This window comes from Phytophthora sojae, assembly GCF_000149755.1.
Source record: "Phytophthora sojae unplaced genomic scaffold PHYSOscaffold_3, whole genome shotgun sequence".
NCBI lineage: Eukaryota > Oomycota > Peronosporomycetes > Peronosporales > Peronosporaceae > Phytophthora > Phytophthora sojae.
In genome coordinates, this window is record NW_009258117.1 from 4,981,076 (window position 1) to 5,004,296 (window position 23,221).

At 55.4% G+C, this 23,221-nt stretch overlaps 8 protein-coding genes across 8 annotated transcripts; 2 read left to right on the plus strand and 6 right to left on the minus strand.

The window, feature by feature from the left end:
• Positions 1-1,729: 1,729 nt before the first annotated feature.
• On the plus strand, positions 1,730-4,648 carry PHYSODRAFT_313330 (hypothetical protein; the record flags this gene model as incomplete). Its single annotated transcript, XM_009525272.1, has 3 exons — positions 1,730-3,604; positions 3,683-4,483; positions 4,520-4,648. The coding sequence occupies 3 exons, from the start codon at positions 1,730-1,732 to the stop codon at positions 4,646-4,648; spliced, it is 2,805 nt and encodes a 934-aa protein (XP_009523567.1).
• A 162-nt stretch (positions 4,649-4,810) lies between these two features.
• Positions 4,811-5,938, minus strand: PHYSODRAFT_497087 (hypothetical protein; the record flags this gene model as incomplete). The annotated part of the gene is made up of 6 exons (XM_009525273.1): positions 4,811-4,966; positions 5,054-5,200; positions 5,256-5,309; positions 5,383-5,592; positions 5,677-5,715; positions 5,786-5,938. 6 exons carry the CDS (start codon positions 5,936-5,938, stop codon positions 4,811-4,813), a joined length of 759 nt encoding a protein of 252 aa, XP_009523568.1.
• Positions 5,939-7,444: 1,506 nt separating this feature from the next.
• On the minus strand, positions 7,445-8,272 carry PHYSODRAFT_457671 (hypothetical protein; the record flags this gene model as incomplete). The annotated part of the gene is made up of 1 exon (XM_009525274.1): positions 7,445-8,272. A coding segment is annotated over one exon (828 nt), but the record flags the coding sequence as incomplete, so codon positions are not given.
• Positions 8,273-10,118: 1,846 nt separating this feature from the next.
• On the minus strand, positions 10,119-10,675 carry PHYSODRAFT_313332 (hypothetical protein; the record flags this gene model as incomplete). The annotated part of the gene is made up of 2 exons (XM_009525275.1): positions 10,119-10,205; positions 10,313-10,675. The coding sequence occupies 2 exons, from the start codon at positions 10,673-10,675 to the stop codon at positions 10,119-10,121; spliced, it is 450 nt and encodes a 149-aa protein (XP_009523570.1).
• Positions 10,676-10,905: 230 nt separating this feature from the next.
• On the minus strand, positions 10,906-12,735 carry PHYSODRAFT_313333 (hypothetical protein; the record flags this gene model as incomplete). Its single annotated transcript, XM_009525276.1, has 1 exon — positions 10,906-12,735. The coding sequence occupies one exon, from the start codon at positions 12,733-12,735 to the stop codon at positions 10,906-10,908; it is 1,830 nt and encodes a 609-aa protein (XP_009523571.1).
• A 785-nt stretch (positions 12,736-13,520) lies between these two features.
• On the minus strand, positions 13,521-15,258 carry PHYSODRAFT_495558 (hypothetical protein; the record flags this gene model as incomplete). Its single annotated transcript, XM_009525277.1, has 4 exons — positions 13,521-13,561; positions 13,635-13,916; positions 13,983-14,160; positions 14,218-15,258. The coding sequence occupies 4 exons, from the start codon at positions 15,256-15,258 to the stop codon at positions 13,521-13,523; spliced, it is 1,542 nt and encodes a 513-aa protein (XP_009523572.1).
• A 184-nt stretch (positions 15,259-15,442) lies between these two features.
• PHYSODRAFT_298808 (hypothetical protein) lies at positions 15,443-19,573 on the minus strand (the record flags this gene model as incomplete). The annotated part of the gene is made up of 4 exons (XM_009525278.1): positions 15,443-16,284; positions 16,366-16,479; positions 16,554-17,604; positions 17,666-19,573. The coding sequence occupies 4 exons, from the start codon at positions 19,571-19,573 to the stop codon at positions 15,443-15,445; spliced, it is 3,915 nt and encodes a 1,304-aa protein (XP_009523573.1).
• A 139-nt stretch (positions 19,574-19,712) lies between these two features.
• On the plus strand, positions 19,713-22,688 carry PHYSODRAFT_345549 (hypothetical protein; the record flags this gene model as incomplete). Its single annotated transcript, XM_009525279.1, has 10 exons — positions 19,713-20,063; positions 20,147-20,251; positions 20,319-20,582; positions 20,657-20,770; positions 20,853-20,950; positions 21,022-21,257; positions 21,343-21,407; positions 21,478-21,527; positions 22,175-22,235; positions 22,311-22,688. Exons 1-10 carry the CDS (start codon positions 19,746-19,748, stop codon positions 22,686-22,688), a joined length of 1,689 nt encoding a protein of 562 aa, XP_009523574.1. The 5' UTR covers positions 19,713-19,745.
• Positions 22,689-23,221: the final 533 nt, after the last annotated feature.

Genomic DNA, 23,221 nt, shown 5'->3' on the forward strand with positions numbered 1-23,221 from the left:
GTCAATCACCGCGGCCATTTGGTGCGGCTTCCGCCGTGAAGGCACATGCAGCCCCCCGCACTCGTTGCGGCCTACTGCCAAAACCGGATTGTCGTGGCGCTTCACTCATCGCTGCTCTGTATTCTGGAAGGCGCGTGCATTAGCCGTGTTCGCTGCGACGAAGGCGCTTTGACGTGAGCTGTCCACCAACGCTGCAACCAGCTCGGCATTCGCGCGGATCGTGGCGTTGCGGACTTCGAGAGCTGACCCAGGCCCCTTGCACTGGCTGCTACCGCGTAAGAGCGTGCAAGTCGCCGTGCCGCTTCCAGCGTCATAGGCTGGCTGTGTGTCGTCAACAGACGTAAAAAAACGCAAATTATCATTCTCATCATCATGTCCTTCAGCTTGTTCTCGTTGAAGAAGTCCATTATGAACTATTGGTACGTTTGCCAATCTTTGCCGTCCCAGTTCTTTGGCACTCCTTCGTTCGTGTACTTTATTGGCATGGGCATCCCCGAGACGTTTCCTCAATCGGGTGCTTTGATCTCATAACCCTATTAGAATCTGCGCCGGTTCCGAGATCCTTGGGCCCACGAAGGATAAAATGAAGACTAAAATGACTTGAGCGTTAGCTTCTCACTGCCTGAGCTCCTACCAACACCCACGGGTCCCTGCCCGCCCCCATACAACGACCTGACCCTCTCTGCTTCTTAGATTCCCTCTCAACTGTCGTGGCCAGGTTTCAGATACTCATTCCAACCGGATCTCCCCGAGTTTGAGCTTCCAACCGGCCTCTGTGATGGATGGCAGCCATTCCAATGGGGTTGATCGAAGACTAACAGCGTAGAATCTACGGTGATCCACACCTTCAGACACCTTGCATCGCTTCACACGCGTTTGCCTACGCCTTCTCCGCCTTGTTCACGCTCCTGAATTCACCCAGCCCCCCTGCTCGTCTCGATTCGATCTCCAATGAAAAAGAGTCGCCCTTCATTTTGAGCAGAATGACATCTTCTCCATGTATTCGGAAATGGCTACATTTGACCCCCGACTCATGTCACTGTTCAAGTGACCCACACGAATTAATCCTGCCGGAATATCAACCAATTCGGTCCTTCCGTTATCATCTTTCGCGGGCGGGTCGACGGGTCCGCTTACCCACCACCGTCCAACGTGTTGCCAGACTTACTTTTTGTATCAACGTGCATAGCACGGCCGTCGGGCTTGCTGACCCGGCGGGTTCGTCGAAAGCCCTTTTCCCCTGCCGATCGGCTACACAGCCCAGCGCCAGTATCAAAAACGCCCCAGGAACGCACAGGGCATGGCGAGAGCTGACGACGACGACGCGCTGCGGCGCCGCTCGCGGCCGCGCCCACGCCCGCCGCCGCCCACCTCCATCGCCAGCATGTACGCGCAGTCGGCGCCCCTCGAACCGTCCGCTACCAATAGCAGCAGCAACAGCAACAGCCGCGCGCCGCGCTCGAGCAAGATGAAGATGGCGTCGCTCATGGCCGTCGTGAACGACGCAGACGTCGACAACGCGCAGAGCAAGAGCAAGCGAGTGAAGGTCGACCCGCAGAGCCCCGAGCGCTGGGCGCCGCGCAACGCACCCATCAGCATCAGCCGCCTCACGACCGGCGGCAGCGAGCCCAGCGGCAGCCGGTTCGCCATCGCCGACGAGCAGACACAGGCCCACGTACAAGCTCAAGCAGCGCAGGCGCCGCCTGCCTCGTCGCTGTTCCACAACGAGATGCCGCCCGTCATCCAGAGCTTCAGCGAGGAGAGGCGCCAGAACGGCGACAGCAAGAACGGCGCCGCCGTGGCGAACGGAGACGCGAGTCCGCCCGCCACGCGCTCCATGTACGACTTTTTGTTCCCCTCGGGCGGCCGCGCGGAGGCCAACGGAGCGAGCGGCAGCAGGTCGCTCAAGAGGAAGCGACGCAGCGCCCGACGTGCCGACGACCTGGCGGCCGCAGAGGTGGACCTGCTCCGCTTCGGCGTGGACGCGGCCAAGCTCGTGCCGCAGGGGCTCGTCGACCGCGTGGACGTCCATATGAGCCGCGCGGTGCTGGTCAAAGTCGTGGGCAACCACGTGGCCAACTGGTGCAGCCGCGCGGGCTTCGCGCCCAGCTTCCGGCAGGAGCTCACCACGCTGCTCGCGGCGTACTACCCGTGCAACTACCCGACGCTGCTGGACGAGGTGCTGGCCGGGTTCCTGTTCAAGAGACCGGAGTTCATGGATTTATTGTTGCCGCCCATGCTCGAGAAGATGAGCAAGGCCGGCGAGTCGGTGTCGACGACCAAGTATCCCGTGGCGGACGCCTTGGTGAGGATGTGCGCCACGTCGGCGGTGAGGACGAGCTCGCAGGCGGTGGCGCGCCATGATCTCGCGTGCAGGTCGCTGCTGCGCTGTCTGGCGGAGAACAACGGAGACAGATTCGTGCTGAGCCCCTGGATCGTGGCGTGTGCTGTTGAATCTAGTGACACGGTGCTCCGTACGTTGTGGCGAGCGCTGCTGCCTCGGTACACGGTGGCAGAGCCGGATGAGGATGACCTAGACTGGCAGATTCAAGAACCGGGGCAGCAGATCGTGGAGCTGCTGGCTGAGGAAGGCAAGCTGCGCGCGTGTCGAATGACCTGCGGGTTCGTGGAGCTGCTTCTGAGTGATGATGATATGAAGCAGCAGCTTGTGAACGCGCGGTCGTATCTGATCCCCGACTGCCTGGAGCGGGCATTCAAGTATGCTGGCACAAGTTGGAGCGCATCGCTGATGGCGGAGTGGATGAAGCGGCGCCGGAAGCAACACGCTGATGGGGCCCAGTTCAAAGACCTCGTGGACTTCTTAGTTCGCTTCAATTCGAAATTGAGTGTGAAGAAGCCAGAATGGTTTGTCCAACACGTTCTGAGCTTCGTGTTGTCCCCTCAATGCCAGGTAGAAGAGCAGGAGCCGGCACTGCGCGCAATCCTGCGTGACTACATGCCGTTCGTGTTTGGCGCAGTAGACGAGCAGTCGAATGAGCAGAAGAGTCGACAGAATGGTTCTGCTGACTCGGCAGCCACTGACGCAAGTGGGAAGACGGGATCTCTCGACGTCGTTGTTAGTCAAGCTGTCCTGGAGGCCCGAAGCAAGATGGAGTTGGTCGTCGGTCTTTTGATTGCTGCGAGTGCTCGGACAAGTGCATTGTTCGTCGACATTTGGTCCGAGGTTTGGTCAGACAAGCGGACAGCGCCTTCTTGGAGCCAAGTGCACGCACTAACCAGCGTTGCAATCCAAGATAGCGTGGAGGACCAGAGTGAGTTTGGGCAAAAGCTTCACAGTCTGACGACGCGAGTTTGCCGGCTGTACTACTACCGTCTGAGTCGTCATATCGGAGACGACAACACACACGACGAAGTCGCTGTCAAGTTCTCGGAGGCGCTCAACCTCCTCCTGCCGTCTACTCGCCTGATTGCACACGCTTTGTTGCAAGAAGTCCTGGGCGCCCTGGCGGGCTTTGATCAAGAGCATTCGGCCGACGCGTGTACAATTTTCGGCAATGCCGTCACACTGCAGCTTGGTAAATGCGGTGGCGCTGGCGGTGGCGTGAGGACCAGCGTGAAGCGAGGCGTTGTACAAAAGTCGCTTGTAGAATATGACCGCTCGCCTCCCAATGCTGCCAACGATGCCGCATCGTCAAGTGCTCACCTTCTCACGACACTCAAGTCACTGGCTGGGACGAACAACACAACGGGAGATTTTATCCGGCGCGTGCTATCCTCTGGACATTTGGTGCGCTTATTAGCTGGCCTGCTCAACGTTGGGCGGAGGAGACGGAGGCAGGAAATGCTGTTGGATGTAATGGATGTCGTCGTGATCGGCAATACGTCGGCGAAGCTGGACGGAGAGTGGGCTCGCCAGTATGTCGTGCAAGAGCTTGTGTATTGCGCGTACACTGGCCCGCCCAGCTCGGCGAGGAAGGCGATTGCGCTATTGCAAAACATTTTCCGACACAGCACGAATGGAGTTCGAGCGTTGCTGTGGGTGATTCTGCAGCAGTGCACGAAGCTCTGTTGTGGACGCGAAGAGAAGCCTGGCGATGTCCCTCCTTCAGATAATTACCAGGGGAGGGCGGACTCGTTCGCGGAGCTGGTGAAGGCGATGGTAATCACAGTCCCCGAGAGCACAGTGCGTGAAGTGTTGAGTTTCGTGGAGCAGAAGCTCTCGTCGTGCTCCGTTGGGAAGACACGGATGAACCTGTTCCTGCTGCTGCTACTCCGGAAACTGGTTGTTTGCGAGCTTAAATGTGGCGTGCTCCTCCCCGTCGTGCAGCTTGCCGTGTGTCCACTGGCGCCTTCCGACTTCGATCGGATCCGGTTGATTCAGCTGCAGTTGCTGAAGGCGCTGTGCTCGCGGTTGGTGGCTGTTCGGCTCCGCCCAGGAGCGTTGAAGCACACAGACTGGAAGCGCTGCGAGGGTCTGATTCGCAACGAACGGTTACAGTCTGATCTCCGATCAATGGTGAAGGTAACGCCTCTGAATGGCGTGTACTCGAAAGTGGAGCGAACTGGTCGTGCCTCCGAGGTGTTGGCTCAGGGTATTTTGGCGTTTACACATCAGCTCAAGCAACAGGGCCTCATAGACGAAGACGAAGGGGCTCGAAGGGAACTGAAGAAAGGCAGGATGAAATGACTCAGCACACTGAAGTAGGATAAATAAAATGCCGGGCGCAATTTCCCACCCACAACCCGAGCTGGTCGGTCATACTTGCGCAGTCCGAATGGTACGTCAGCGAAACTTGGCATGAATGGATACGACTGATAACTCGTGTTTGTGTCTTAAGACTCGGTGCTATCATAGTGGTGTCTCCATGGACTCGTCGTCTGTTGGGAGCTCCCAGGTGCACTTGCCAGTGCGAAGGTTGTGGAAGAATCGTTTTGGCGTAGGCGGCTGTGCTGCAGGGTCTGCCATTTCTCGCCATTGAGACTCTGGCCCGCAGCGACGCAGCTCCTGTAGCAGGAAAGCAGTTGATTAGTTGTGGCATTCAGCGAGGTGATCGAACTTCAGCGTGCAAGATGTTAGCATCAACTGGCGTACCGAAGATCGTGCGAGTGCGATGGTTCCCGGACCGGCAAAAGCGTACATTCGACCTGGAGTTCGTTCGGCCTGCAACCGCTGGAAGTTTGTGACGAACAGGTCGTTGGCTGGATCCAGATCAAGCGCTCGTCGATAGAGGAGCTCGGCCTGCAGGCATCGGCGGTCAAATGTGGTTCGAGGCGATGATGGCTGGTAGACTCACCTTGTCGATATCGAGGTGAACGCACTGGAGATACACCGCAAAGTTCGCGATTGCCTTCAAGGTTCGGCGGACAAGGTTAGCGGTCAAACTATAGCTCATCGCAAGACGACTTAGATGGGGAACTTACGTGAGGGTTCTTCGGCTGGAGAAACAGCGCCCAGCGGAATCCATTCTGCTCGATTTCGTGCAACGCGCTGACGATGTCACTCCCTGCTGAAGTGCGGGCTTGCTTGAGTAACTCCATTGCGCGCAGCCACGATTTTGCGGCGGGGTATCGACAAGAAATGACAAGAAGTGTCGCCAGGCAAACGAGCGTGTGAGGGTCTTCGGGGGATATCTGCGAAGACAAGAGACGAAGATCAAGTTACTGGCTGCGGTTAGCACGGAGCATTTCGCAAGTTAACGAGTAACTCGAGCGTACCCTCAGAGCAGCCTCGTACAAGGGGTAAGCTGCTTTATACTGGTATCAGCGGATAAAAGTGAGTGCCTCCAGGCGACAACTTTGACTCCATGGTCGGTACATCCCGTACCTGGTGCTGGAGTACGTGGAGCTGCAATGCATACCGCTTGATCACTTCAAGCTGTCCCGGATCCGTCATGTTCGAGGGCTTCTGAACGTTGCTGTGATAGCCCAAAGCCAGAGCAATATCTCGCAGCTTCCAGTTGTTGATTCCGCTCCACATCTTGCCACGGAACCAGCGCTGGATGATCGTCGCAGCTAGGACGTCGTTGTATCGACTGTAAACTCCGCGCCGAGGGTTGAAGAAACAATTATCGCCGTCAGTTGCGGCGGGGGGCGACATGATCAGCCATTCGTCCTCGGGTAGCGGTACGTCGTGGTCGAAAAGGCTGAAGGGCTTCCGCTTGCCCAGGACAGCGCGGTCACCGGTCCGATGTCGCAGAACGTACACGAACTGGCCGCGGTCTCGGTCAAATTCCTTGGAGTAGGAAGACTGCAAGAAGTCAACGTGAGTTTCTGACGCTCTCATGGATTACAGGGTGGTGATTAACTTACCAGAGCGAGTTGTAGCCGAGTTGTTCTCGCGAGACGCTGTCGACAGCGTGATTGTACCTTCACTACGAGCTGCCGTTCACGGGTGAGTCTCGCCTCGAGCTCTGCAGACTGGCGCTCCTTCTGCAGTCGCTCTCGTTCCGCTATCACGTGGGGCAGCATCGAATATGTCGGAGTGCGGACGCCATAGTGGAGCACGTAGCTGAGAACACACTGAAGCGCTCTAGTCTTGTGGGGTCCGGTCACGATACGGTGAATCTGGTGGTGGATCGGATGAAGAGCAGGCGGATCTTCTCCTTCTGAAGCAATGGTGTCATGCTCTTCATCCTGGATACGCAGTCGCATCGAGTCGAACCGTGAGAATTGGAGGACGGAGAGAACGAACGGCGCCGGGAGGTCATAGCGACGTCTAGCCGAGGTGGACGGTGTGTACACTATGAACTTCAGAGCACCCGCCCACTCCAAGACCCGAACGATGTGGCGCTGAGCATGACCAAGCTTTTGATCAGTCTCTCCTTGGCCCAGTTGAGTCCGGAGCGCACCCTTGAAAACAAGCTGCACACCAACGCACGCATCAGTGAGCGGACTAAACGATGGAGGACTACAACAGGATATTGCAATTCCAGCAGCGTACCCTGCCAAGCGACGTGTCCATCGGATCAGAGTAGCAGCGCAAGCTCAACTCACCCCGGCCAACGCTCTTCACAATGGTGAGCCGCCTCGCTAGCGCCAACAGCATAATGTTCGACTTCCGCACTGGATACACTACCGAGTCTCGCGCAACGCACGCAACTACTTGCTTGCGGCCACGTGAAACTTTGGTCTGCACCAGAGGAGGAGGAGCTGCATCAGTTGGGGCCTCCTTTCTAGCAATTTCATTCAATACCGGCAGTCCCAGCTCCAGCTGCAGTGCCAAGCGTTCGCTCTCCTCGACGATGAACTGATCAATTTGCTGCTTGGAGACGTAATATACTCCTCCCCAGGATCGAGTTGCATTCACAACTTCCAGCTCGTATGCTTCGCATTGGTCATCTTGCCTTGCTTGGGTGTTCTCCGAAGGATTGGGTTTGGCACGGTACAACGAGAATCGTACGCGCCGATCACCCAAGGGGAAAACCGCCACTCCAAGCCGCCGGAGTCGCTTTTCACGGATTCTTTCTCGTCTCGCCGCCAGCGCTGCGTTCAACCTCTTCCACTGGCGCAGAAGCCAGAGATGGTGGCGCATCCACCGCACCATGCGAAGTCTCATGCGCTCGATAAAGGCCGCGCGTTCTGCTCGAAGGCGACGCAGCTCCGACCGAGCGTGGATCCGAAGCTGCGTCCTTGTGACGATGCGTCGTATGCGCTGATACTCCACGTACCATTTCCTGCCTCGAGCAACGCTCTGGAGCTTGGTAGCTGCCAGACGCTCCTCCCTCATTCGCTGCCGCCTCAGCAGAAATATCCTCCAAGTAACGAAGCCCACCCAACTCGCTCGCAATCGTGTTGCTGCACAGTACTTCAGTGCGTATTCCTGCATGCACTGCTGCTTACGAGCCAATCTCCAAGAGTCCATGATGTCGTGCCAAGTGGACGATAAACTGGGGAGATGCACCAGAGTTTCGTAGCAAAATCGTCGTAGTGGAGCCAACAAGTGATCACGCGCATCGTTCTCCGCACGTCGTGACAATTGCCACTTCATCATGGCGTGCTGGACCCCAGGGAGTGTCTTACTCGGACTATTTCTCTTCGCCTTGGGGCTCTTTTCACTGTAGAATTGCTGAGCGAGCCATTCCACCGCGCGAACGAAGCCACCGAAACCCATTTCGTATGTAATTCCGGGCGGGAGGTTACTAGCGAAGAGGAAGGCGGCGTCTCCGATTGGGAGCAGATTGGGCTGGATCTTGGCCTCGTACAGCAACTTGCTGAACTTGACGCTGTCGACGCCGAACGCCGGTGGATGAGATCGACAGAGCGCGTCGAAGATTTGGCGCAATACTGTGTTGTACAGATCTGTGGAGTTCATGGCGAGCCTCCAGTCGACATCTTTACTCCAAAATGAGGCCTCGACGGCGCGTTCAGCTCTGCGCCAGGACATTCGCACACGGAAGTGATTGACCTTCGGACAGTCTGACGATTGGAAGTCGTAGGTCGGATGCTGGACGAAGCGATACAGATCGATCATCCATTCGGTCGGGACTTCTGGTATACTGTGAGCTTTACGCGGTACAGTGAGCCAGACGTAGGCTCCCTTCAACTTGAGCAGTGAATCTAGTGAGCAGGACTCGTCACGAACGAACGTGAGGTCAAAGACGGTGAGGTGAACACCGAATTTGTTGCGTTCAGTGGCCACGCTGTTGACTCGAGTGAAGTGAACGACGTGTTGTTCGTCCGCCAAGACAAAACGACACGGCGAGGTTAAAGTGCGCTCTACGTCTTGGCGGAATGGTGTCTTCAACAGGCCCGCGCTTGGGGATACAACGTCGATCGTGGCGTACAGTGGCAACAGGCACTCCTTCTTACTGTTGAATTTCTGTCGAGGCAGCAAGCAGCACGTGAGCGATGGAGAGAGCTCTGAGAGTTTGCAAACGGAAGCGACACGTACTTTTCGAGGGAGTGGCTGAGGCTGCGGCCCGTATGGCACACTGTCGTCTTTGGAATCTTGGTGATCATCACTTTGACGTTGTTTTGGGGGCTTTTGCAGCAATTTCGACTGTTTTATGGACTGACGCTGCGGTAGCTGGAATAGGACGGAAGAGTCTTGAAGCTGCTGGAAGTACACGAACGCTCTCCAGTGCGTGAAAAACTCCACGACGACCGAGGTGGTTGTCGTCGTAGGTGATCGACCTGCATCTGACGATATAAAGGGCTGGCGCATGGCAAAAGCTTGGATCGGAACCGGGGCACTTTCATCCTGTGGAATGTGATCAGGAACGCCAGAGTTCACGAGAGCCTGCGAAACTTCGCAGTTATGGCGCCAGAGCTGCGATGAGAAGCTACCCACACCGAAGTCCTTCACGTGATAACTATCCGCTACAACCAGCAAGGCAAATGGCAGCAAGGTGACAGCAGAAATATGTCGCTCTTGTGATTCTGCAAGCAAAGACCCACGGTACATGAAGCGGAAAGTTTTCTGCTTGTCGGTGGAATGAAACAATCGCGATACGAGCAACGGAGTCAACTGTGACCGCAGACCAGCTATTGTCGTCTCCATCGTGATCAATGCGTTTCCTATCCCCAACACTTCACAGTACTGCTGCGAGTTTATCTTCACTGCGTCAAACTTGAAAGCGAATAGAGACGAAGTAGGCCGTGGTGTTTTACCGTAAGGAATGTCTTGCGGTCGCTCGAACAAATGGGCATGAAAGCCCAGCTGAAGCAGCAGAGACTGCTGCGCCAATGGTGTCATGTGGCATAGTGCAAAGGTTCTGGGGGGCCTTGAAATATCGATTGCACAGAAAGGTTTCCACCACGAAACATTCTGCGGTGGTAAATCCGAAGGCGAAGAAGTCTGTGTCACGTCTGGATCCGCTCGCTGTTGCCGTCCAATCCGATTGACGTCGAGGCAGTAGACTGACCATTCACCGAGTGATTCAAGGCAATTGACTTCGAGTCGATCGTTTGAGCTGGTGGCAAAGCGTGTATGTAAAATGAGAAAGCGACCGCCGATCTTGACCCCGAAGCGCCTAGAAGATCGCAAACGCCGATGGGGTACAAGCGGCCGCAACTTGGAGACCACAACAGTCGATGAACTGCTAGCAGTTTGGTTCGGATCTCGCCTTCGTGGAGAATTATTCCGTGTCGGGATCTTGGTGCCGGGTGCTGGTTGAGCCGACGAGCTATTACCTTGGACAGTTGACGAAGCAGGAGCTTCACAGCGGAGACTGGTTGATGGGGAGGGCACAACGGAGCAACGCAGGCAGAAGACTGCCCAAGCGCCAAGAGACGCAGCGATCGTGCTGACTTGGGCGAGTCGGTCAATCTCCCAGCCCTCATGACGACGACTTTGAAGGTTATGGGGCAGGATAAACGCCACCAGCTCCTTGTACCCGAATCGAATCTGCACGGGTGATAGCGCCTTGACTCCAGTCTCCAGTTGCCACGCTCGCTTTCGAAGTTTTCGCCAGATTTTGTGGGCATTTTCCAGCAGCTGAAGCCTCAGCAGCGGCCATGGAGGCGCACGAAGCTCGAGTGCTGTATGTTCCGGCGCAAGGGTTAGCAGTAAACAGTGCGTGACTGCCACGACGCGACCGATGAGCTCGTGGGGCTCGACCGGGAAGCTGGCGAGAGCAGTCAAGTCGTCCACACTGAGCCGCTCGAAGTCTCGACGTAGCGCCGCAACATCAAACTTGGATAGTGAGGCTGCCGTCGAAGAAGATGGCGACACATCGATGGCCGTCGGGGAATCATGCGAGTCCTCTGTTCCCATGCATCTACACTCGGCTCGGCTTGGATCTTGTAGATGAACAGGGGCGACTTCACCAGGCGAACTGTAACGGACACTATGTCTGAAGATGCAAAGTAAATGTATTAGTGTTATGGAGTTATGGATCTTGGGGTGACAGCATGGGAGATGCTGCTTATAAATGGTTGCTCGATTCGCTTCGCTTCCGATGGCAAAGGCGTCGTGCTGGATTGATGATGGTTCCATCATAGTTCTTACAGGGTCGTCGAGATGAAGAGCTTGTCGTCATCGACAGCCACTCCCACGCGGGAGTCCTTCGTGACAAGCATCGTGCCGTCCGCCGTGTAGAAGAAGTCGGGGTCCATGGACGTGCCATCCTGAGCCACCACAGCGCCCGAGGTCGTCGCGTAGTAAACTGCACCGTCCGTCAGTCCACTGGTCTCAGCCTTGCCCTGCGTGGTGACAGACACACTATCACCCGACGTCGACTGAACGACGCCCACGGGGTTACCGAAGGACTCGAACGCAGCGAAGTTCTGCTGCAAGATGTGGTTGCGTCTGCCCACGTAGCCCGTGACAAAGCCATCCGTGCCCAGAGGAACCATGGCGTGGTCAACGGGCCGCTTGTTGGCAGTCGTGATCCACGGGAGATCCGACGGACCAACGGGCAGGATCGGAGCGCGCTCCTTGAAGGTCAGAGTATACAGCGAGAAGCTGAGGACGCGCACGCAGAGCCTTCCGTTCATAGCGGGGTTGAGGAAGCTCACGGCCAGACGGTTGCCCGACAACAAGCGACCGTGAGGCGAGAGGAAGCTTGGGTTGTATGCCGACAGATCGCCGTGGACTTCAGGGAAGACGTACGAGCCGCTGACACTCAGCGTCTTGGCGGAGGATAGAGCCATCGTGACCACCGTGAGCGCGTTGTTGTTGGCCGTATCGTAGAAGATGACGGCAATCGCATCGTCGCTGAGCGCGACGATCTCGGGGTAGTGTCCGGGACGGTAGTCTGAGGCACACACTGGCGTGGCGAAGTTGGACAAGGTGCCGCTGCTGAAGGTGGCAGTGGTGACGCAAATGCCGCTCAGATCAGCGTCAGTCTTGAGGTTGTTGGGGTCCTGAGTGTAAGAGTTGAGCTCGGTGTAGTACGGGATGGCAAAACCTGCATCAGTTGAACTCAGACCCTTGAGGGCGACCGGGGCGCCGAATTCCGTGAACAATCCAGCGCCATTTGTGACTCCGAAGCTCTTGGCTGAAGACAAAGTGATCGTGCCATCGGCAGCCATGACGCCAACCTTCGCGTACTGGTCGTACGAGGCACTCCACGCATCGTAGTACGTGACGACGAAGCTCGAGCTCGAAATTGGTGCAATGAAGTTGGTTGCCGAGTCAGCGGTCACGTTCACGACCTTGCTCTGGTCCAGCGTGACACTGCCAGTGGAGGTGTCCAAGGTTGCAGGCACGACCGCGGTCTTCACTGACGTGTAGCCGTCCGACGTGTTCCACACCGTCAGCACTGCCATTTGCGTGTCCGAAAGTGTAGCGAGGCCGCGGATCGCGTCTGCCGCGATCGTGTTCGCGTCCGAAATGGCTCCAGCTACCATCGTCCTGTTGTCGGGGTTGAACGTCATGGTCGTGAGGAAGGAGGTCGTGGTACCGGACTGCTGACGCACGCTGTACGCCATCACGTTCGTGTACTTAACACTGGACGTGCCCATGGGGGCGAAGTTGACGTAGGGAATGTTGAAGGCATCGTCATCCAGTGTCATCAGGTTCAAATAGGCCGTCGTGCCTGCACCGACGCGCAGAACATTGTCGCTGTTAAAGCTGACAACGTCGCCCACGCTCGCGGTGGCTCCGTCGGTTGCACCGAGTTCGTCCGAGCTGAAGCGTGTCGCCGACTTCAAGCTTCCCTTGGTCACCGGACGATCCGCGAAGTGCAGCGCCCACAGCGCCGCCAAGTTGAGGATCACGAAGACAAAGCCGAGGACAGAGAGCAAAAAGCTCTTGTTGCCGAGGCTGCAGCACCCGGTGACCCTGGAGAAGCCCATCTTGACTTGCGACGAGTCGACGTCGTCGGTGCCCATTGCGATGCAACGAAGCGATAGTGTCGAACAGAGGAGGAGGAGGAGTCTGGTGGTTTTGTGCCTTGAGCTGGAGGAGGCAGAAAGCAAACTGAAGATCCACGGTGGCAGCTACCAAGACAAATCCACACGTGGAGGTGTTTCAATAGGACGAGACTGCGACCAGCAAGACGCAATTATCCGCCTAACTCACGCTTAGTCTCAGGTCTGTCGCGAGCCATGATCTCGTTCCAATTCGCCCAAAGTCAAGTGCGACCGAGACATACACCGTCCTAAATAGCCCAGACACGCGACTAAGCATCGAGCGCCATTCCTACATCGCCATCCGTTGGGCAGTCTGCGCCTCGACCCAGAAACGGACAGCGGCATCCCAGCAAGTCGGTGCACCAAAATACTACAAGCGTCACTTCAACTTGGCGCATGCAAACTCCCTGTCATCCTGATCTTGGGTGTACAGAACCCTTAAATTATACGACCAGAACAAGGAATGCCTGTTCGAACGAAAGAAGTGGCATACGTCGCAATAACGAAGAAATTGAAAATGGCGAGCAATAGATGTTTAATTATTTTCCTTTTTGCTAATGCATTGCATGTATTTTATGTTAGGTTAAGGTATTCATAATAAAATGGATGGTGCCCTAGAAGGCATGGCACTGACAGGAGCCATCGCGCCTTTATTGCTGAACAAAGGAGCAGTATTTACCTCAACGACTAGCCACGCTGGGCTTGGCAGTCAGTTTGCTTTAATTTCATTAAAATTGTTAAACATCAACATGAATCGATTTCTTCTAATGATGCATCCAATTGAATTTGAGGCTGTAGTCGTAGCCTGCACGTGTTGCACCAGTTTTCGCGTTAAAGCTGCTAATGATAAAGGCAAACCATTCTACGATTCCACGCACCTGAGTGCTGCAACGAGGCATGGACGTTGTAGTACACCCAAAACACGAACTTGAGCTGCACCCCTCGGAACTGTCTTTCCAGTACGTAGGCGAGTTGATGAATCGGGGCGAGTCCCACAAAATAGCGGAGAGCAAATAGCAGCATCAGAAGCGACACGAGCTGCAGCGAACAATAAAACAGGACGTTATTTAGCATGAGGCGAAGATGATCCTGATCGACGCCACGAAGCTGGATGTAATAGTCACGGTTTGGCAGGTGGTACATGGCGTACAAGTACATCGCTACAGAAAATTCTCACACACTATTAGCCGAGAGTTATACGGTTGTCAATGCGTGAGGGTACTTACAATAAATGAGAGGGATGACAACCTCGACGTAGTTCAGCAAGAGGAGAAATTCCGCAACGTAGACCAATCGCTGGACTTTGCGGGCGTATCTGATCGGAGCTCTGCCATCACTACTAGCTGCTGGGTGTACACGAACTTTTCCGATGGGTGCAATCGATTTCATGCTCCTACTTGCAGCCTCAACGGACGGTTTTAACTCCACGACACTCGGCGCAGCCGAAAGTCGACGTGATACCGGCGAGATGTCCAGCCCAGAGGACGAGGTGGTTAGTCTGGTATTCTGTAAGATCATACTTGCTCGATCCAGCGTTGTTAGCCTCTTAGTTGCGCGTCCGGAACTTAAACCGCCTCGGGTGATGAAGCTGTTCCAACCCCGCTCTTGCTCGATTCGTCGTTCGATGTCGAGTAAATTCCGATGCTCATTCCTTGCATCATTCAATGAGAAAGCCATCATCAGAACATCGAAAAGGATGATCTCTAGAGTCACCCAAAGCGATGGGGAGTTATGCATGCAGTAGCAGAGGAAGAGGTTGTTGAAGACGTCCACATTCAGCACCACAACTTCGGGCATCTCGTCCTTGAGATGGACAACCGACCGAGCGATGATATTCTTCATCAAAATCTTCAAGACTGGTAGAAGCAGAGTAAATGCCGTCTTGCCCCTCCTCGGCAGTGTGGTGAAGGTATAATAGTACACCGGATAGGTAAAAACCAGCGATGCCTCGCACATCCAAAGCTTAAAGGCGTTGATGACCATCGTGCCAGCGCCTGGAGTACCTTTAATCTGCTTGCCCCACTCAATCGCCAGAGAAACCAGAACGAGAGAAACCCAGGACGGAGCGATTATCATCGCAGAAAATGGCAGCGGAAACCCGATGGATGCGGCAAGGCCGTACGACACACCAACTCCGATCACCGATACCACCACAGTGTTTCTGATGACCCTGGCTAAAGGGTACGAGAGTGCTGGTACGCTGATCCGGAACTGACAGGTGGCCAGGAAGGTGTCGACTAGGAACGTGTAGAATAAGCGCACGTAGAACATTTTGTTCGCGTGGATGCCTTGAAACGGGTTGGCAAGCGGTAGGAGATCCACGAAGACTGGGACAAGCAAACACGGCAGCGGGGTGATGAATAAAATCGTGATCACTCGAAGCCAACTCGCCTCATTCCTGTATTTAGCCAGCTCGAGCACGCGCTGGGATGAGTAGCCTCCGTGCGTCTCCACTTGCAAAGAGCGCCAAAGCCTAGCCAGCAAGGAGCAAGTAGACCCCATTGGCAGAGTGTAGACAACGATGAGAGCCGAGTCTTGCCGCGACCTCGCTGTGCGTCCGCAAAAATACTTGTGCAATCACAATACAATGCCACATTTATCACCAGTCCTAAGTACTCGAATGCTTTCTCATCCCTACCAATGAATTCGCGCTAAAACGATCTTTCCCAGTTCACCTGCTTCCCATTCATTGTCCCTCACTTGAATTCGCTGCTGTCGTGTGTTCTGAGTGAATGTGGATGGAGTCCCTAGCTTTGCAGCATCGTTCATCACCGAAAAGGCTTTTGTACTGGGCCCACACAGATGCGCAAGACCTGAGAGTGTCCTCGGAGAAACTCTCGTCGAAAAGTTGCGATACGATGGAGAAGTCTTCGATGGAGCAGATCGCACTGGCGAGACGATGCATCTCGTACTTTTCAGCGTAAGGAGCGAGGTGGGCAAGCACGCGCTTCTGGATGGACTTGTTGAAGTGAGCCACTTTGGATAGAAACTGCAGGAAGCGCACGGCTTGGGACCCCGTGAGCAGGTACAGCGCTCGAGCAGCGAGAGATTCAGAGGAGCGGGTGAGCGATTTCTTCGTGACTTGGCGGGACATTAACTCGCTGGTGAACAACGTGACTGATCCATCTGCTTCGCCGTGGTCGGTCGTTGGGCGGGTGAGCTTGTCAAGAAGCCGCGCTGCTTCCACCGTGACGTTTTCTGCTACGTCCAAGCAGCTCCAGCACACGAGGTTAAATGCGTCACCATACGATGAGTTGGCGTATCCGTAGAGCATCTTGCGCGCTAGCTCGTGCTTTTCGGTGATGCTGGCGATAGGCAACACAGTGGGGAGGCCGTGTCGGATGTACTCTTCGTCCAGATTGCCTTTCAGCATAATGTGGAGCAGCTCGCTCGTGGGCACTGTGATGGCTTCGTCTACCGCAATATTCAAGATCCGCAGTGCCAGGAGCTTTTCAAAGTCTTCCAGCTCTTGAGAGATCTCCTCACGCAAAGTGAGTACGCTCTGTTTGCCATGGACCTCATTCATCTCTGGTGTTACGCGCAATAGAAGGAGTTTTTGTGAGAATAATGAAAAGTGCGTTTACCTCCGAATGCGACAGGGCCACTTACTTGTTGCGTATGTATTAAACTTGTCCTCCAGCACTTGAATCGCTGCTTTTCCATGGCAGTGGCGCCCACACAAATTCAGAGCCTCGAAGAGAGGATCCGGGTCGATTCCCCAATCTAACAAAAAGTAATCGTACAGTAGAACAAAGTTTAGTAAAAAAAGAGGGTAAACACAGCGCAGGATGACCCACCTTTCACGCAGAAAATCAGCAGATCGAGGCAGTGCTGCGCGAGTTCATCCACCGTAAAAGAGTCCAACGTGCGTTGCTGCTCTTGCCGAGTTTGAACGTCCACCACCCACGTGGCTCGGCAACTGTCAAAAGAGTCAAACGACGAAGCCAGTGTGTTGCGATAGTCTCGAGCAACGAGATGAGCCGACTTCTTCCCAGCAGCCTTGCGGGTGAGCCGCTGGCCAGCAACTCGGTCGAGATTGGACTGCTGGAAGGGCAAGCTTGTCTTCAGCATCCACCTCGGAGGAGTTGCGTCGTCTGCGTCCAGCGTTCTACGTCTGAGTCGCTGCATCCTGCCGGTGCTCATTAGACGAGCAGTCGAAGAAAGGCCAAACGTGTCGTCGTACTGGTCTCGCAGTCCAAGGAGAAGCGCTGCGCTGACCTGGCTGTTTGAATACTGTCTCGGTGGTGCAGTCGCATCGGGACCATGGCTAAAATCTCCAACGCGAACATACAGCGCTTGGTCTGGCGCCTTCCCCAGATAGGACGCAACGATATCGCCAAAGTTGGTAGAGCATCCTACTACAACACCGTACTCGTTGTAGATATCTTGAATAGTCTGACAAGACACGCGGAACTCCTCCTCGGCAAAGTTCTCAGCTACGTATCCTTGGATGACCTGCATGAGGAAGGCGTGTCGTCTCCGTTCAGCCTCCGTGCTCAGTTCATGGGCTCGAAGTCTCGGGTCTTTCATATTCGCTGTCGCATGGTACAGACTCGATCGGAATCCGTAGAACAAATACTTCTCTCGCTCGACTTTCATTTCGCTGTACCGTCGACGAGCAATGATTCCACGTTGAAGAGCCTGCAGCATTTGAGCAGCGCGCATACGCACGTGCCGCTTGTGGTCGTACGACTTCTTCTGAGCACTCATACGGAAAGCGGCTTGCAGTTTACTCGCGTAGTGATCATCGTATCCCCCAGAGTACTTGGCCGCGTGGATCTCGACGCGGCACTCGAACGCGATAAAGTCCAGAATCATGTCGTCAACGATAGAGAGAATGGCGATTTCCTGTGGTTGCACGCACATCCAGAGACAAAAAGGTTAGCTTAGGCCGGAATTCAACTAGAACCATGAAACGAGAACTTGCCCGGAGCTTTGCCAATTTAGCAGCCTCTAGGTTTTGCTCAACGCGGTCATTAAAGGCGGCCTCGCTGTCAATACAAGCGGCTTGCTGTATAAAGGCAGCTACATTAAGTTGCAGGGCTTCTTGCTGCTGGAAATGCCGTAATGTTGAAAGGATTCCATTCTCCACGTACGCCTGCACAAGCACCGCAACAGTCCCGACCATTTTGTTCTCTGCAACAGCCTCTTGGACGTAATTCGGCGAGTCAGGTAACTCGAACTTCACGAACGGACTTGCTCTTCCAGTAATATCATCGGTAAAGTCAGTGGGCGATGCCGAGGATCCATTTGTCAGCAAAATAGCGTCGCATTCATCAACAAACCCCGTGCAGCTCATTCCGAGGCGAATGACGTTGCTTTTGGTAGCTAACTCGGAGAGAAAATCGTGGTCATCAAACAATACAGATACGTCTCGCTCAGTACCGTCAACAGCAGACATCTTGCCTCTCTCGAGTGCAAGGCGTCGCAAATCATCCGCTTTCAGCAGAATCTTCGCCTCATTAGCACCGGATTCTGCATCGCGGATCGATATGAGCAAGCTTGAGGCTGCTACCAACGCAACCATCTCCACAGCGACCTCTGCGTCATTGACATGGGCTGTTCCCGAAAAGCAGACCCGTTTTTCGGTGCCCTCAGCATCAGAAAGGTCGATGTAGAAGCTCAGTCTTGAATCGCAGCGCACTTTTGTAATGATCCAGTCGGCCCACTTGGGTGTTAGCGTCTGTAAGTCGGGACGAAGAAGCTGGGATTGCTCCAAATCGGAGTCAGTGATGTCAACGGTGCTTTGGCCAGCATCGCTGCCACCTTTGCACGTAATATGAGAATTTCCACGTGAGCTCAGCAGAACAGTGACAAGCACGCTGCAGCCTCTGAGTGTACGTAAATCCTTTGCCAGTGTTTTGTACACTAAAACGTCCGACTTCAGAGCACGCTTGGCTGCAGACTGGCATACTTCTGCTGTGTCAGAAGCAGGTGATGTTGATTCAATCACGTCTCGCAGCCAGGTCAGTTTGGGGCCTTCCGTTTGCAAGAATGGCTCGTAGCAAGTCGAGACGTCCAGCTTTTTCAGCAGCATCGGGCCCACATTTGCTACAGGACTCGAGTTTGGCTTGAACTGGTGGCTAAAGACCGGGTCCTCTTCCTCCTGCTTTATCAAATCTTGGGTGTCCGCAACGACTGCTCCCAAACAGTCATCGGGAGAGGGGGAGCTGGTCCTCACATCGTCTTGGTTCGACGCGCCACTCGGCAGCTCCTCCAATTCTCCTTCTTCCACGTGCATACGACTGTCCTCCTCACCCTCATGCTTCGTCTTCTCCGAAGCATCATTGTCCACAGCATCCACAGCTTCTTGAGCGCCTCTCGAATGATCCTCTCCACACGATACAGCTTCCCCCTTCTTCGTCCCGCGCTTCACCTTCCTCTTCGTCGACGACGGCCTCTCTCCATCCTCCGACCCCCTCCTCTCCTCGAACAGCGGGCGAATCGCCATGCGCTGCTCCGCTCCCTGGCTGTACCTGTAGATGTCCACGTCCGTCCGCGACGAGATCCCAGTCGGCGGTTGAGGCCGCAGAACTCGAGGCGAGTCCACCCCCTCCTTACTCCGTGGGCGTTGGGGCTGACTCGGCACAACCGGCGGCGATCCACCAGAAACTGCAGCCTCGTCCGAGCCCCCGACGCTCTTCTTCCTCGTGGAGGCGTTGGCCACCATGTAGGACTTGGGCGAGGACGCCAGCACCGGCTCGAACTGGTGGATCACCGGCAGCGCGAACACGTTCCTCGAGGCGCCATCCCGGGCCTTCGACCTCGGCGAGGGCAGCGGCCGTCGCGGCGCCACCAAGTGCTGCAGCGCATCCATTTGCTATCCACGGCGCGAAGTTGAAGTGGACAAATCGACGCAAAATAAGTAGCCAATCGCGAAATTTGGGTGTGAGCAGACTATTTTAGTCCAGCGCAAACCGTTATCCGTCGTCATTTTGGCTATTTCGCTCGCGACACCAAAGCACACCAAGACCGACGTGGCGACGACCATGAGCTCCCCGGCCAAGCCCGTGTACGTGCCCTCGCAGACGCGCGACGCGTGGTTCCAGAAGCTGCGCTCGGGCGTGGCCAACAAGGGATGCTTCGACTGCAACAAGCGCCACCCCACGTGGGCCACGGTCACGTACGGCGTCTTCATCTGCCTCGACTGCTCGGGCTACCACCGGCGCCTGGGCGTGCACCTGTCGTTCGTGCGCTCCATCGACATGGACGAGTGGACGGAGGACCAGCTCAAGGCCATGTCCGTGGGCGGCAACGCCGAGGCGCGCAAGTTCTTCAAGCAGTACGGCGCCGCCGAGATGACGAGTGTAGGCAACGAGTCACGGGATAGAGACAAGAAGATGTGCTCGAGTGCAGTTCTGACGGTGGTGTTGTGGGTTTATGCGGGCAGATTGAGGCCAAGTACAACTCCAAGGCGGCGCAGATGTACAAGATCGCGCTGGCCAAGAAGGTCAAGGCTTCGACGCTGCAGATCGTGGCGCCGGAGGTGGAGGAGGTGCGGATTGTCGGGGTAGAGTTTAGGCTTGGTGGTGACTTTGACTGGAGAATGATGCTGAGTGTAGGAGACTCGCGACAATGAGATTGACGGTCTGGAGGCACTGGTGAAGCACGTGGAGATCAAGAGCGAGACCACTTCGGCGGCTGTGCACGGTCACTTGCCGGCTGCTGCTCATGTGGTGAAGAAGCCGACGCCGGCAGCGGCTCCCACTCAACCGTCGGGTTTGTTGACGGTGAACCGCCCCGTTGTGTTGCTGGGAGCGAAGGCTGGAGAGGCCACGACCCCCGCCACCACTAGCTCTACGCAGCTGAACACGCGCACTAGCAAGGTGCAGTTCGACGCTAATGTGCTGGGCTCTGTTGGGTACCGGGCTGATGGGATTGGGCTGTTTGTTGAGTGTAGGCTACTCGTCTAGGAGCAACGAAGCTGTCAACAGGTGGTAAGGCCACGCGCCTTGGAGCTACGAAGTTGTCGACGGGTGCCGATGACTTTGACTTTGACGACATTCCGTTTGAGGTGGGTGCATCTCTCACTAATCGATTTGAATTGCCTGTGCTGGCGTGTAGAACTGATAAGAAGTTAACTCGATACCATGCAGAACCCGCCTCCGCCTGCACCTACCGCTGAGGAACTGTCCATGGAGAAGCAGATTAAGGACGACGAAGCCCTGGCACGAGCTCTGCAAGAGGCTGAAGAGTGAGTACCAACCAGTGCATCCTCGCCACACTTACATCGGTAACTAAGATTGTGATTCTATGTTTATGCAGCGAGCGCCCATCAGCTAGATCCGCACTCGCACCAGCGGCATATCAGCCCGCTCCGGTGCAAACGCAGACCCTGGACAAGTACAAGAACGCCAAGTCCATCTCGTCCGACAACTTTTTCGGCGGCGAGGCAGTGCAGGCGGACAGCTCCCACCTGGCACGATTCCAGGGCTCCCAGTCCATCTCGAGCGATGCGTTCTACGGCAACAACACCAGAGGCCGATCCGCTTCCGGAGAGTGTACGTTTGTCCGCAACGTTGGCACGGACTCGCAAGGGTTTGATTGTCTAACTCTTGTGTCTTGTGTCTGATCTTCTGACTGCAGTGACCGATGAAGCTGCTTATCAGCTGCAGTTGATGAAGGACAACATGGCCAACAAGGCCGCTAAGGTGCGCACCTTGCTGGCTCGGGAGGAAACATGAAAATGATTCTAACAGAACTTTTGGTCTTTCGATACAGCTCAAGAACATGACGAGCGGCTTCTTCAACGACTTGCAGACGCGCTACTCGTAGACATAGCTTCAAGACGCTCCGATTATCCGGATGTAGCCATCTGTTGGACCGCTTCCACGTAGCTCACCAGAACCTAACGTATCCGGATAAATGGTGTCCAATCCGACGATTTCATTCGCAGTTGTAGCCTCTTAGAACGGGAAAATGACAGTACACGTATGAATGTAGCCGGTAAATGCCGAATCCGTAATCTGTGTGACAGTAGACGTATGCGGGAAACTGAAAAACTTTAGGTTTTTCACGCCTTTAGCTTTTAAGCTAAAGGCGTGTCAACGTATGCCACAAAGTGACAACAGGCGTATGAACATACGACCTCCGCACTGCCACAGCGGCAGCAGCGCACCTGCTGGACGCGCTGCCCGTGGGGATATTTATCACGAGGGTACCACAACGGGTTCATACGATATGTTGGGGCCGACAGGCCCCGACATATCCGACACCGAGCTCCGAACTCCGACACTCCGCCGCATGTTTGTTTATAAGTTTATAAGTCAGTTTAGAATTGAGTACAAGGTCGTTCAAAGGGAGTTCAAGCCGTGACAGACGTTCGCTATGAGCTGGAGACACCGAGGCGGTGCTGAAGCACTTTGACGTGACGAAGGGGCGCAGCCTGAGCGCCGGCAGGTGGAGCAGTGCAGCGCAGAGCACGGCTACAAGGACCTGGACAAGGAGGAGCAAAAAACCAGGAGCGGAAGCACTTCGCCGTGATGAAGGAGGAGGGCAGACAGGAGTCGGAGGCAGCAGCTATCCGCATCTAGCGTGGCCACTTGGCTCGTCAGATCTTCTCCAAACTGTGCATCGAGAAGATCGAGAAGGAGAGAGAGATCAACCACGTGCGCGAGGAGTTCTCCAAGTTCAAGATGGAGAAAGCTGAGCAAGACGACGAGTTCGCGCGCATGCGAGAGGAGAACGCCAAGTTGAAGAAGCAGTTGGCGGAGGTGCTGAGGACCAGCCAGGAGCTCGGAGCACTGATGCGACTGCGACGCGATCAACAAGGAGGTCGAGCTCACGCAGAAGATGACCCCGCAGCTGGAGACGACGCGCGGCAAGTACTAGAAGACCGGCAGCTCGCGGTCCACGGAGCCGACAAACTCAACTCGTCCGACAGCTCGTCCGCTTTCAGCGAGAACGAGCACTGGAAGGAGGTCTGCCATTGACTCGAGCACTGAGTCTTTACTGCACAAAACGAAAGAGCAACCAAGACAGTCAGGTAGGATCGATTTAGATAAGATCATTACATCGCACATGTTCAATCCATCAAACATACATTCTGTTCTCCTTCTTGCGAGCTGAACCAATCTCGCATTCATGAGCTGGCCTTTCATCCACAGCTTGGTGTCCTTAGCAATCTCGAACGCAGCGCAGCCCTTGCAGAACGCTGAACGCTAAATGTCATGCCCGTTGTGTTGCTCGCCATCGAGCGCTAGGGTAGCGTCAAGCCCTACGTGGACGAGCTGTTAGGTCTCCGGTTCTTCTCGATCATCGTGGCCGTCGTGGTCGTGGACACGAACTTGATGTAGCTGATCAGCAGGAAGCGCCTCACGCTCTGGCCGCTGCTGTAGAACGTCGGCATGTTGGTAGGTACTCAGCGCTCCGTAGTCCGTGTACGCCGGCGAGTCCAGTCCCGTGTACATAATGGTGCCCGTTGCCGCCTCGGACGAGCTGCTGTAGTTGCCCCCGGTGTCGAAGA